Source organism: Cygnus atratus, chromosome 17 (assembly GCF_013377495.2).
Source record: "Cygnus atratus isolate AKBS03 ecotype Queensland, Australia chromosome 17, CAtr_DNAZoo_HiC_assembly, whole genome shotgun sequence".
Lineage (NCBI taxonomy): Eukaryota > Metazoa > Chordata > Aves > Anseriformes > Anatidae > Cygnus > Cygnus atratus.
In genome coordinates, this window is record NC_066378.1 from 5,571,824 (window position 1) to 5,586,823 (window position 15,000).

The following is a 15,000-nucleotide window of genomic DNA, read 5'->3' on the forward strand; positions in this document are numbered from 1 at the left end:
TTTTACAACAAACACAGCTAGTCAGCTATTCTATCAGTGGTCTGCTCACCTTGTGTGTTTTGCTGTATGTGTACAGATAAGCCAATCTGTAGAGGCTCTTGTAGTGCTGAGGAAAGCGGCTGAGGCACAAACAGAAGGAGGCGATGCACTGCTCTGTCAGGAACTTCCGCTGCTCCTCAAGGTCTGCTGGAAGACCCTGAGGAAATTCAGATGAATCTCCACAAGGTTCAGCTTTCTTCTTGCAGTCCCACTGTGAGGGTAGGAGGACTGCAGCTTTGGTGGGATTGCCAGAAGCAGGCTGAGGATCCAACAGAATTTTCTGGCCAGTAGGCTCAGCAGGATGGTAAGATTCTGAGCTTTCCAGCAGCTCTTCTGACTTTCCTGCCACTGAAATATTAAAAGAAGAAAAAATGACAATGAAAATAATAAAATGGCAAATGACATATGCAAAATGACAAAAATGAACTACAACAAATGACAATCCTTTTCTTCATTACAGCATAGACAGAATTAACAAGTGAAAAAAGATGATGTCTATTCTTCATGTTTAATAAGTCATCTTCAGCTTGTTAACAGAGCTACACACTGATCTCTCAATAGTCTTTAGCTGGGCCTTCTACCTGCGCAGTAGTAAGAATTCAGCATACCTTACACAGTGCAGTGTATACCGTGTTGGAAGGTAACTGGGGAGGGAGGGGTGGTGGCAAAGGAAGGCAATAAGACTAAATTCAATGAAATTCTATTGCAAAGAAAGGAACAGAAAATTAAAGCCACCCTGCCAAGTGAAACATATTATTCTTAACAATCTATCTAGAAGAACAAAATTCCAAAATACAAAAAGAATGATCAGCAGCAGCTAACCTGGCCTTTTGGATAACGCAGGACCTACAGTTCTATCCAAATATTTTTGCAGTCAACTTGGTAACTCATAGTTCAATTGGTCCATCTTTTCATGAAGGATATCAAATCTTACTTCAGAAAAGATCTGTGACAGCAGGAGCTTGCACATTTCCTGTTAGCTAGTCAGTATTGCTGAAAACACCCATGCTACATGCAGTTCAAGTTTTTTCAGCTTTGATTTTTAGTCATGGAATTTTACTGTCTTACCTTTCCTAAGATAAAGAGCCTCTTGCATTAGATTTCATCTCCAGTCTAGAGATATACTAAAGTATACTTCGTACTCAAGTACGAAGCTGCTCCTTAACATTTTCTACAATAGAGCTAAATTTCAAGTCAAGTCTGTTTTCCAGAACAGAATTTTTTCAAAATTTATTTGGATAACATATGTATCCATCATGATTTTCACTTAAAGATAGCTTTATGGTACAATTTTTCGAGCATTTCTTAGCAGTGTTTTTTTTCAAATACCTTTTACATGGCAAGTCTATGGATCTTTCACTTAAAAAGAGCTTGCTTTGGTTTTGTATTTTGTTTAATTAAGCTGATGATGATTCAAATGACTGGAAAAATCTTAGCTCATACAGCAGAGGGAATGAAAACATGTGAAACTGTTTTCCATCTAGTACAAGTAAAACACACATTAGGAATAAAAACCACAGAAGTATCATTTAAGTTTAGAAAGCCTTAATAAACCTTGACACTGAATAGGACTTGGGAGTAAGTCAGGAAGCTACTTTACAGTTACAACATTTGTTCTAATAAATGTCAGTAATGCAAGAATTGATTCATGCAAGAATTGATTCAATACAGTTATCCTGAAAGACAACTGATGACAATAACACAACTAACTCACTGCAAGCCTGAAGAAGAGTCATGGTTTTAGTCCGACACCCAAAAGGTTACTGGATTTAGTGATTGCGGAAGTGTTATTTTACAAAATCAGGAACTGACATCTACTTTATATTGATGCAAGCATCACCGCAGACTTCCCTAGCTCAAGCAAGACTGAAGTAAAATATTATTAAAAACAAGGAAGCAAGATATCAAAGTTTCTGAACATAAAGATGGCTTGAGGGCACCTGTTCCTAGTGAGATCAGTGAAGCAAATTAGGGATATCCACATCCCACGCTTTGTGGTTCTATGAAACTGGAAGAGAGTACAGCACGGTCTGAACTGGCAGACTTCACACACAAAGGGCCTACAACCCGGAAAGATGGCCAAAATTAATACATCCATTTTGTTTCTCTTTCCCTAGTGAAGTCCAGCCTCTCTACTGCCATATCCAACTGTGCAAAACAACAGAGAAGGAAATTCCAGCTTCTGGATAAAGTTTAAAAAAAATTCTGAAACAGTTTTTCCAGTGGAATACGAAAGACTTAGTTCTATTTTATATGGAAAAGCGTGGTAGAAAGCAATTCCACTCTCCACCAAAATAAAGTGTCCAATGGATTAAAACATCTAATTCCACTACTTGTGTCCTTTTAAGTACTGAATATCAAGCTGTTACTGGGCCAGAATAAAAAGGGCATCTACATCTGGGGAAAAGAGAAAATACTGTGATCGACGTTATCTTAAAATAACTCACAACTACCTAGTCTTTCTTCAGTGTTTCATATCTCTAAGTAATAACCTAAAGGAAGGCAAGCCAGTCACAGGGCCACCACAGATAGCAGTTTATCATGATTCTCTGATTTATGAAGTTTAACAGGCATTACGAATTGGGATGATGGCCACATGAGCAAAGCACAATTCTAATTTTAAACTACACACGTATATGCAGCAATAATGCCTAGTTAACATTCTCAGCCACAGTGCAGCATATTTCAGTGCTTCTGCATGCCAGAAGAAACATTTTAATGAGAATGTACCAGCTGACATTATCTATTAAAATGAGCATACTCTTTTCCTCTGTAGATCCCAGGGTCTCTTTGCTGGGCATCGGTGCATCAGCACAGGCAGTAGAAATCCTCTTCTCTGTGTAAGTCTTCCTCAGGCTGTCTTGAGAACTGGCAGGCTCATTAAACATATCCTGTGTGGAACTGGAATCAGACAGCACTGCTGCAGTGCTATCCTGACTCCTCTCTGCAAAACAGATAAAGAAGGAATTCAGTATTTCATACCCATCAAGCTGCTACTTGCATGTTAGTAACAGTAAACATAAAACTGCAGCCACTCTGCAAACCTCTTTCAAATGCAACACAGAATCCTTAACAACCATCAATTCTGTTGTCTAAAAGGTATTTATTTTCTTTTAACTTGTCTACTTCAACTTATCATTTTCATCTCACCTCTTTGTGCAAAGAAATGAAAACCCCAGCGTTCTTTCACTAGGTATTATTAAACACTAATGTAATAGAGAGCTCCCTGCCCCACCAAATTTCTTCCTAGAATATAACCCTGGAATTTGGTTCAAAAGAAATTATGCTTAATTGTGACAAGCAGTTAGTTTGAACAAAAGATTTAAATTGCTGTATGGTCCCACAAAATCTTACAGTTTTACTGTGCTATGTACCTTGAGAAGCACCCAGTAGGATTTAGTCTGACACAACCAAACCCAGTTGATAAAAGAAAACTATGAACAACAATAACGATAAAAATCACTTGTGAAGGACAAAAATTCAGTACACCATCAGAGTGGGCAAAGACTTACAGGAATGATCAGTGGTGCCATCTATCCTGCAGGTGTTAGATGCTGTTCACCAAACGCTCTGAAAGGTGATTTGATATGGCACATAAACAACCCATCAAAGAGCTAGGTCTCAGACAGGAAAACGCTTAGACTTCAAGGCAGCAGACAAACTTCTTCAAGAAGTTTCTTCAAGACTTCAAGAACAGAAGCGACTTTGCCTTGACAGATTACACCTGAGTGGAGTAGTGTATGGTGACTACTGACTACATTAGGGTCAGAATTAAGTTGTTAATCTGCTTATAGCTGTTACAGCACAAGACTAGTTATAAAACATCACAACTGTGGGGGATAAAATTCACACCTCAGAACGAGCAGGCAAGAGAAAACCTTCCACCCATGTCTGAAACCAGCCTGATACAATCCAAGTTCTTGTACATCAGGGGTTATCAGAGACAACCCTGCGTGACTGAAAAAAGGCAACTTATTATCTCTGGCAGAAAGACAGAAAGATGCATACATGTTTCTACTGAGATGGGAAACTGGCATTTTTCTGTAAAATTGTGTCCCATGCAAAATTCTGATACAGGCGATTCTCTTTAAATCTATAGCCCAAAAGATTAATTTCCTGCCTAAGATAAAGGGGTAGCTTAACCAAGAGGCAAGTTATATACATTATCTAGGTAGTTCCACTGCATTCTTATTCATTAAGTTTCTTGATATAATCAAGAAAGAAAAAAAAAAAGGCCCTTGAGATGAGCTGATTATTTAATTAAATTTCTTCTGTTCCATCCAACTTGCACGTGTTCAGGAGAGAGCTAAGGGCCTCCTATGAATTTACTTTATCAACATAAATCCCTCTGCAGACCTTTAGCTTGTAGATCAGGTTCTGCTTATTAGGATTCCAACAAATTTAAACCATATTTGATGCAATCCTCAGTCTTTTCACTAAAACACAAAGAAATCCTTCCCTTTCAATTAAGGAATATTAATAAAACTGTATCTTGAAAAAGAATGGGGGAAGTGTATTTGCTTCTTAATTGGAAGCTTTATGGTTGGTTGATGATGACAAGTTTTATACAGAAAAGATATAATTAGGAAGAATAGGAAAAGAATGATTCTGAGGAGAGGTCAGTCAAGCCTTCAATGACTCATTTATAAAGCTTTAATAACATTCTGTGGCACTACTGAACTCCCAGCTGGTATCAGACAAACATTTACAGTAGATAATGTTGATTTCTTTTTTTTTTTTTTTTTTTAAAAAGGAAGTTTCTGCATCTATGGCAAAGAGGCTTAATTACTCATTAGGGAAGGAAAAAATAATTGCAATTTCCAAATACTGCCATAAGCATGTAGGTCAGTTCTAATGTGTGGATTGTGACAAATGAAGCATCAGAATGTAAACCAAGAACTGCTAGACCAATACTCAAGAGCGGTATCAGATCGCTAGGAGATTATGCTAACTTTTCAGCATGCAAAGATGGACTATGATTTTGATTTAGCACGGTATATTTCTAATGTATGCACGACAGGGAAATTTTTCTCTGTGTGAAGAGAATTGGGGGAGAATTTTCAAATACATAAAATTAGCCAAAATCAAAATAATTGCTCTTCCTATTCACTGAGTACAGAGAAAAAGGCAATAGGTAACAAGAAAGTTATATTTTTCCCTAATCTCAAACTTAACTGTTACATACAGTTAAAAAATAGCATAGGGAACCTACAGAATTGCTAGAGGTTTTCAAGGACAGGTGGACAAAGAGCCAGGTTACCCAAGATGCACCTTCTTATAATATGAAAAAAAAAGCTCTGACGATAACCTAAACATTACAGTTTATAATGCAGAACTCACAGCAATTGCACCAAGTAGCAACTGCCTTAAAAAAAAACAAACAAAAAAACCACTATTTTTCATACATCAGTGCTTCTAAGATAACTCAAAAATCTCATATATGCTGCACGTCTGTCTAGCATATATAGTTTTAAAACCATTGCGTTATAAACCTTTTCCTTCATCTTGTAAAAGTTGACTGTAGTTGAGAGAGATTCACTAGTGTTATTCAACCTACAAGCCAAAAGCCATTACAGTCATAGATTCATTTAGGTTGAAAAAGACCCTTGAGATCATCAAGTCCAACCATCAGTCTTTGAGACATGACAAGTAATTGCTAATTCCCAACTGCTGCTGCTATCTGTCCATTTGAAAGATGCACATTCAAGAAGAGCATTATTACTTTTTATTAATTATTGCTATAATTAAAGACAACTTAATGAAACACTGAGTTGCATTAAAATATGTCCTGATACCAGATTCTCTCTTTGGTATTAATATATTTTGTTTTATTACTTTGTTTGAAATCTTTCTAAAACTTACGTGTGATCCAACAATCTGACCAACTGAATTACCTATTTCATGTAACCTTAAGTATTGTATGCTTATTTCTAAAGACTAAGAATATATTGTTCTCAGGAGCTCAACTTGTGACATTTCAGTGATTTCTATCTCAGACTACAGCACCCAATGTGTCAACAGGTAAAAGAGAGCAGTACTGGACAGAAGATGTGAAAAGGTCAAAAGGAAGAGAAGGGACTTTCTGGTAACTTTCCAAGAGATTACTGTATGTTTAAATTAGGAAGATGTTACTGGGAAAAAAGAGTTTGTATTTTCACCTGCACTGTCAAGAACTTCATTGTATCACAGTGAAATCCTTTTAGTCACTTGGCTAACCAAGTAGTTATAACTACTGAAACACAGCCAAGGTTTTTGAATGAAAAAATATTTTTCTCTCATTTGACTTAGTTCTGTTCTTAAGAGCATTTTAAGGCTAATCTTATCCTGCATGAAACAGGGTTACCAGGTTGACTTCAAAGTCCCTATTCCATGCCATTCCTCCATACCAGAAAAAAACGTTCATCACTTTGCACCATTAACATTCAGGCACAGCATCTGCATGCCTACCAAACAACAATAGAAAGTTGTGTTAAACTTTGGGGAATCCCAAGGGGTTGCAGCCTATTGGTGGTGGTGGTTTTTTGTTGTTTTTGTCAGCTGTTTGGTTTTAAATTAAAAATACAATAGGAAAAAGGCTCAGTACTTTGCTAGCCATTACCCTGTGCCAGCATTCTCCCACATGTATCATTAGCCCAACGGATTACACACCTTGTTACCTGTGTCCACTCACATGACAGAGAGAGTGAAAAGAGGCAGCAATGTGTTAAAGTGCGTGACCTGAACTGGTAGACATACAGTCCTAATGACACAGCTCTTCTAAGCATGCTAACCAGATAAAATCTGCTCATGGTACAAACTTACATAATTTATTCTCAGGAGCTGAAGCTTTATTGTGCAAATATAAATAAGGTATTCCACCTTTGCTGATTAATTACTATGCAGCTCTGTACTTGTGTTGCCTGTCCTCCATCCCTTGAAACTTCTCTGAAATTAAAAGCAGCAGGGAGAGGACCTCTGAAGCACCTGTATGTGGCGGAAGGTAACAGGCTTAGAAAGCCAAGAGGGTATAACTCACTTTTTCTGAATAACATTGTCTGAAATATCTGAAGGAATAAGTATGCCCACTTATTATAAAAAGGTATGCAAAATGTCAGCTGCAAGTCAAAAATCAGAAACAAGTGGCAGAGAATTATTTTAAAAAGCTACATATATATATATATAACCTAACTCAGTTTACAGTAAAGAAAAATACTGCAGCAGAATTCATAGCATATAGATAATTGACTATATATTAAAAACATATCTATTTTCTCGTGAAAAAAAAAAAAGGTGGGTTCTTCAAAGGCTGTGGCTCTACATACTTTCCTTATCCTGCCTGCCTATGGATATCCTGACACCATATCTCCCATGCTCCCTTCACTTGTATGCATGAACATTTTTCCTTATCAGTCTGTGGTCAGAAAGGTGATGTATCATATACCATTTTCATTCTTGACACAGTTTCCACGCATATGGAAGACAACACTGAGCTCTGTAGCAAAGGCATTTGCACATTACTAAAAACAAAAGACTTGCAAAGATTTGCATGACAGCAGGTAAATTTCTTGAGGACAGCAAGTCCTCTGAATTTTTAAAGGGAGTTCTCTTATAAAATGAGTCAAAGATGAGAGTATGTTCTTTTCATCCATCTACACTGATCACTGAATGTGTTGCAGTAACTTGCATTCTATATTGCTGTTTCCTCTTCAAGTGCAGAGCAAAACATCAATGTCCCATTCCTTCGGTCAAATTCTCTTTACACAGTCTCACACAATGTCAGTGCCCTACTTGTACTCATCAGAGAGAGGTCACATTGGAGAAAAGTAAAAATGGAGCATACTGCAATAAACTGGATCTGATTCATTATTCATGTAGTCCAGTATGCAGTGTCCATGAACATCCAGTACCATGTGCCAGAATAGGGTATGTGCTGCCGACCTGAAGATTTCATTTTGAGTTGTAGGAGAAATTGAATTAAGGGTTAGATTTTAATTTTCCAAAATGTAACGTTATGTACGTTCTTTTTTGCACAGAAATAACCACTCCATCTTTGAAGGTCATTTTACTTTGACATGAGTGACAACCTGGTGCAAAATGTTTCTCAGATCACCTTTGTCTCATCAGGATGTTGAGAAGCCCCGTTTACAAAAAAACTGCATCTTCATAACATTCGCAGAATTAAAGGACCAACGAACTATGAAGGGAGACTTCTCCCACAGCATGAAGCAAGTAGCCTTTCCCAGTGAGTTTATCATGCAGGATTTGCCAATTATTAAAAGCAAGCCGTGACAGGTAAAAGCAGGAAGAGAATGCCTGGGGAACAGAGATTTGTATAAAGGTTAGAGGCAGCACGGGCAATATTGGTTGCAAAAGCAATCAGGCAAAGACAAACACAAAAAAGGATGATTACATCTAACTACACAAAACATACTACGTGGCATGGATGAAGACTTAAACAATAAGACATTTTAACACTGCAGTAGCAATGGGTACTGAATACATCATCTGCATAGCACCACAATTATTTGTAACTTAATATCAACACCATAACGGCATATTACAGCAAGACAGACCACACAATCTCTAGCGCACATTTTGGAACCTGAGTTTTTTTTTTTTATTATTTTCATAACTAACTTATGTTTAACACAAAATCTAGCTAAACTGTTTCAAGTCTGTACTGTGACAGGTCTTTAATGACTGCACACATCCAGCCCACATAAATGAGGACAATGAGCATGTCTGTTTTGGTATATAACACTGGCCTTTTAGCTCTGTAAACACACTGATCCTAGGCCCTTGCTGAGTTCCTGATTCTTCTTGCTTCCTAGTTTGCTCTTGGATAATTAAAAGAAGTCTAAATCTCAGGCTTCTACTATCCAATGTAAGTTTTCATTCTGGAGAGTTATAAAACAGCAACAGGCAGGGGTGACAACAGAAAAGACAGGATTAACAGATGGAAGGAAAAGAGGCTCCTGAATGGAGCAAGAAAAAAAAGACAAGAAAGGAGAAAGGAAGCTGCCTGCTTTACACACATGACAGCAGCTAGTCAGCCAGCAAATAAAAGCTGCAACTGAAAAATACTTGTCTCTTTGAAGATCTGTGCTAGCAGCTGCCATGAGGAAAAAAGTTCAGTTACTTCATAAGCTGTACTTACTGGTTCCTTTCTCCCATTTCTATTAAATCTACCTTTAAGCCATTATCACCGACATTCATCAGATGTAAAGCACTTCAATGCACTTAACTGTAACAGCGATTTCTGCATATCCTGATCATCTTTTTCCACCATCACATTGTGCTGGAGAGCTTCAGAAGTATACTGACACATTTAAATATCATGCATCTAAAACAAGCCTGCCCTCACAACTTCACCTATCTACAGATAAATGCTTGGAGATCTGAGTCCCAACATTTTCAAGAAAGGATGTCTGGCTGTACAGTAATTCTGCCATGCTTGTAATGAGAATTTGCTGCACTAGAAGGCATGTTGTTGGATCTATCATTTAAGAAAAAAACAAACCCACAAACAAAATTCATAGAAAAATAGGGCTTGGAAGGAACCTCAAGAATTCAGCTAGTCCATTCCTTTTTCCCTCAGGATAAATTGAGCCATCATTCCTGGCAGATGGCTCTATCACCACTTTTTCAAGATGTCCAGTGTTGAAGTGCTGCAATGTTACATGATCCCCAGGAACATACAGTGTTTCAATTTTATTTGCTAAATAGTATTTCCAAATATTATTTTAACTCTATTTTTTAGTATCCAGATTCATTTTTTCTTAAAACAGTTTAAGTCTAATACTTTCTGTTCTGTTTCCCATGGACAGGGAGAAAAACTGGTGTGGTATCATTTTGTTGGTAGTGTGTTTTTTTTTTTCCTTCCCCTCTCTGCACAGCCTTGAACACTATTTAGTTAACGCTACTATTTAGTCTTCTCATCCCAAGACTAACCGTCCCAATTCTTCCTCTTTCCTCACGGCTCATGTGTAGCACCCAAAAATGGTAAAGGGAGGTCTCACAGGATCTCTGTCATCGCTGAACCAAGAAGTATGTTTGCTCGTAATGTATGAAGAGAACTTTGTAGGTAAGAATCCCCATAACGCTCCCACTGTTTGTCAAATATGATCAACAATACCAATAGAGGAATAAAAGTAAATAAGATTATTGCGAAGCCTCAGAAAGAACAAATATCTGGGCTGAGTTTAGGCCAAATTATCCAATGTGTGAACAATAATAAAGACAGTTTCATTTGCTGTCAGAACAGGCAAAAAAATTCTATAAGTAGTCAAATGATGGATATTTTCTTGCTATTTTTAGGAACAGTACAATGGAAATGCTGGCACCAGTTTTCTTCAGTGATGTGATTATGTGTAAGCTGTCAAGAGCATTTTACTTCATAAGTATGTACTTTAATATAAGTAAAATGCAAATGCATGCAGAGGAGCACAGCACATGTAATAATATAAGAGTAGAAGACTTCCAAGCACTGCTCAGTCTGTTAGCTCTCCTTCCATCTGCAACAGCCCCAAGGCAAATATTTCAGTTTCCTGGGACTCTTCAACATGCTGTATCCACAGTTTAGTTTTGTCAGCAACTTACAAAACATTATGAATGATGCCATACTTCCCAATTCTACTTGTCATAAATGTACACCACCTTCCTAAAGATCACCCTAACTCTGCTTCTTTCAGAAGATAACATTTTGAATTTTTGTGACAGCAGCAAAGCTAAGTCCTAGCTAGGTTAAGCTAGGTTAAGCTGGCTAGAAGTGCTGCTTCAGCCCTGACAGGTGCAGCCATTCCTTAGTTTGCACCTCCAGGCTTTGCTAAGCAGCCAGCTTTGCCCCTATTGGGCAATTAGCCTGCCAAAGTTCATAATATCTTACTCTGAGTGAACGTACTAATGACATGTACTGGAAGATTCATTTAACTTGTCTGTCTTCTGGGAACATTTCAACAGCCTGCAGAAACTAGGCAGATGTAGTCTTAGGCAGAACTGCTGCTCACAGGGAATACTGTTAGGAAATATTTGCACCCTTCTGTTATTACTGTTTCAAAAAGACATCACAAATGCTAGTTGACCAGTATACTAACACATTACATATGAGATCAAAACAGTCAAACAAATTACTTCACATTTAAATGTAAGCTTGGATAAAATTATCATTTCTATATTCAATTTAGCGGAAGAAATGAAGGAACTTTTGTCAGTTTCACCAAGAATTATTCTGTGGGAAAAGAAAGAAATTCACCTTGCAGAGTTTCCAGGCAGGTGAACATTTGTTTCAAAATTGTGTCAAAGATATTTACAAATTACTGTTCTTCAGAAATTGACAACAGGAAGCAGCCCACTCTCCACAAATTCATATCAAGCAGAGCACTTCTACGGGGCCCTGCCACATTCTACCAACACTAAGCTATACATTGAGGTTATTTTACACCTTTTTGAGAGCTACGGATAAACAAATGGCCAGAAGAGTAGAATAAGAATAAAATTTCTAGTCCAATAATAGTGTCAAGTCACCTGAACAGTAATTCCATTTCTATTACATTCTCCACATTTCAAAATCTTCAGGTATGCCGTGATACCACCCTACCTTCTACTGTTATAAGCCAATCATTTATATCACTCTAGAGCCTATAAAGATGAGCTCATAGTCAGTCATTGTAAATGATAAAGAAAAATCAAAAGATGAAGTCTACTGGACTGTCATGCAAATCACTTCGTGCTGATACACAATATATTCAAAATAGTTGCCACCTGCCTCCTTCTAAAATGGATAATACTTTTGTTTTGCCTTTTTAACAATTTGTTTTGTTTCAGCCACAGTTCAAATTTTCACCTGGTCAGTTCACACAGGCACTGGAACAGTGTCCGGTGTTCTGAAGTCTGAATCCACATCTTTCCTAATAAGCTCAGACATTTAGCTTTGAAGAAAATAAAAAAGCTCTCTGGAAGTCCAATTAGCTGCATATTTTTTCCCCTCAATATCCCCATTTTGATTAAGTGACAGGTGCCAATGGTGGCAGGTGACAACTCTGAATTTTGTATTTAAAGCACCAACTGTACATTGATTCTATTTAAAGCACTGAAATTTAAAAAGCATCAATATTGCCCGTGTTACCACAGACCCATCACCCTCCTTGAAACGAGCAGTTTGATCATTCCTGGTCAAACCCCCCATGATTAGAGCACCTCCCTGTGCTGCCAGTATTGAGAACAGGGACTGTACCATCCGGCGTTGCCTGCTGACGGGGTTTTTTACATTTGACGTAATCGTGGTCAACTGGAGTGGCTGTGTAAGGTGGGGATGTCAGACCTGGACCGGAGGAGGAGGGGAGGGAAGTCCCAGGGCCTGGCACTGTTCCAGCTGAAGAGTGAGAGTCTTCATCAATCATGCAAGCTTTTTCTCTGGGAGGGGAGAAGAAAAAGTCATGTTAATATGCTAGTAACATATAGAAAGAATGAAAAGAAATTACATGTTCTTATGATTTCCAATACAGTAATCAAATCTTACTAACAAATTCTAAATGATGGACTTTGAGCACATGACCACCACCACTGTTCTGGAGTAAAACATTCTTCATCTTACAGTTGTTAAGAAGACAAATTATGAGGACTAAAGTCTCTTAACCTTCCAAATAAAAGCATTTACTTTTGCGTTTCTGATAGTTGATAAAAACAACAACTTTATTAATAAAGAAAAATAGCTGTTTCAAAATAGATCATAAGAACAAAATTGTTCCATTTTTCCCTTCCCATCCATGTTGTGCCAATTATTGAGCTTTAACTGTACGTAGTAGCTGAAAATTGCAAACACTAGAATTAATTTTAGTCACTTTGGTTTATATTTCATTCAAACCCATTTTAACAGGTTATTATTCAGTAGTTTGGAAGTTTGCTTTCAGATGGTATTCCTGGAAATCAGCACTCACTTTTCTGCAGCTTTTGGGGTGTTCTTCTCCTCACCCCTGGCAAATGGTCCCTCAGAAGCTTCTTTCATGAAACTAACTAGTATCTCTGCATCTACTCCAGAGTCTGGTTTCCCCACAAGTTTCAGAATAGAAGCATGAAGTCGAAAGTACACCTAAGAAACACCGAAGTCCATTTAGTCAACAGAGAACACATAGCTCTGCAAATAATTACAAATAGACCATTCTCTGTAGAAACTGCATGAGTTAGTATAAACAGGCATCTGGTACCTAAACTTACCTCAACAGGACTTTTCTTGCCTTTTTAAGTTGTTTGCAAATGACAGAATCTGAAAACTAAAAAATTTATAACTGCAACCTATGGAATACAACAGTGAAAGCAGACGTGGACTAGTCAACACTGGGTGTGATCCAGATAAACTTTTTTTTGTTTTTAAAACCAGACAACGCAGTAAAAACTAAGGTGTTATGACTACTGATCTAATTCTCATACATAAACTTAAACTTGTGAAACCTATCCACACTCGATTTCGGTAAAAACTAAGGAGCTGTGTGCAGGAAAATCCAGAAGTGGAAATTCTGTCCAATACATACATAAGCTGTCTTGAAAACAGAAACAACCTGAGTAACAGACTTCACTTAATTCTCCAAGTTGGTCTTGTAAATGTTGCCAAATGCAGAGCACCATACATGCTCTGCATGCTTCATGATATAAATTAATAATAACTGGTATTCCACTATCTGTAGAGAACAATGCTTTCAAGTCTAGGTATTTCACTTTCTTCTTTTACCTCCAATGCTTCCATGGCAAGTTCTGGTGGATTATGGTAGTGAATCTTCTTTGGATATCGGGCAGCCTCCTCATGAAGGTAATGACCTGCCTGTTTGTAATGAAGCAGGTAGACAACAGGAGGCTGTTTCTGTTTCTCCGCAATCTTTCCCAGCATATAGTGAATAAGCCACTCTTCTTCATCGCCATCGCCCTCACAGCGAGATGCTGACGTAAAGCACAGTTTGGCTGTCTCCAGCATACTGTCTCGACGTTCTTCCATCTGTGATGGAATGAAGTGTTGAGAATACATGAGTTCACTGTGGCTGAGAAAAAAAAATGCTAAAAATACACTCCTGCACATAAAAGCACAGAAATGAGGTACATCATTTAAAATGTTTTCAGTCTTTTGTGTATGAGGAACACATTCCCAAATAGATATTTTCCCAGGAGGAAGATTATATTGTTCAAATTTATCTTTTAATATAACAGAGCTTTTGTTAACAAATTATGCCTTTTTAATATATTCACTTAATAAAAGCAGATTCAAGAAGTCCTAAATAACAATTCTGATTTAATCCACAACTTAAGATGAAGCCTGTATTGTACTTTTTATCTGACAATGTGAAATAACTTCAGCATTATCCCTGGAATTCTTCAGCAAGCCCCCCATAGCCAAGAGGCAACAAGACAGTAAGACCAAACTTTGGATAGAACGAAGACATAAAATGTAGTAACTTCATTTTCTCAGTAATTAGTTTTTGAGCTCTTGGGATGTTATTAGCAAATAACCCTTAAAGAAAATGGTATCTTAGTTATCATTTCACACATACTATTAACAACAAAAAAAAGTTTTTTCCCCTTTAATACACATGCTTACATCACCTTTTTGTTTAGGGAATCAAATGCCATGTAAGCATCTACCCGGAGTGCAATGTTAATACAGTTACATAGGCAGCTCAGATGCAAGACCCATCACCCTGCTGTAAATACACTCTCCTAAAAACAAAAGATGCTCCCATTACCATTGTCTATAGTTTGAACACTTGTAAGTTTTATAAATTACAAGTCACTCACTAGCAGTACTTTTTTTTTTTTCATTCTGCTTCCAGTTCTGCACTACATAACTATTCTGACTCGGAAATATTGTCAGAACTTGAGTTTACTGGTCAAAAAAGACAAATGAAACATTTCTCCCAGCAACTCTAAGGTCAGAGAAAATATCAGGAATTGCTTGTTTTGGCTCAGCAATAAATTTCATAATATTTTTTAAAAAGAGTG

General features: G+C 37.4%; 1 protein-coding gene across 14 annotated transcripts in view; it reads right to left on the minus strand.

Annotated features, from left to right (window-relative positions):
• CABIN1 (calcineurin binding protein 1) overlaps nucleotides 1-15,000 on the minus strand; it is a 110,673-nt gene that overhangs the window by 70,145 nt on the left and 25,528 nt on the right. For 10 of the 14 annotated variants that reach the window (XM_035556639.2, XM_035556647.2, XM_035556636.2 and 7 more), the window contains 5 exons: nucleotides 13,742-14,002; nucleotides 12,954-13,105; nucleotides 12,251-12,429; nucleotides 2,801-2,983; nucleotides 50-387 (listed from right to left, as the gene is read on the minus strand). In XM_035556639.2, the coding sequence (XP_035412532.1) occupies nucleotides 50-387; nucleotides 2,801-2,983; nucleotides 12,251-12,429; nucleotides 12,954-13,105; nucleotides 13,742-14,002 (1,113 nt within the window). The remainder of the gene's footprint in view (nucleotides 1-49; nucleotides 388-2,800; nucleotides 2,984-12,250; nucleotides 12,430-12,953; nucleotides 13,106-13,741; nucleotides 14,003-15,000) is intronic. The other 4 variants (XM_035556644.2, XM_050714151.1, XM_035556642.2 and 1 more) reach the window with 1 other exon arrangement.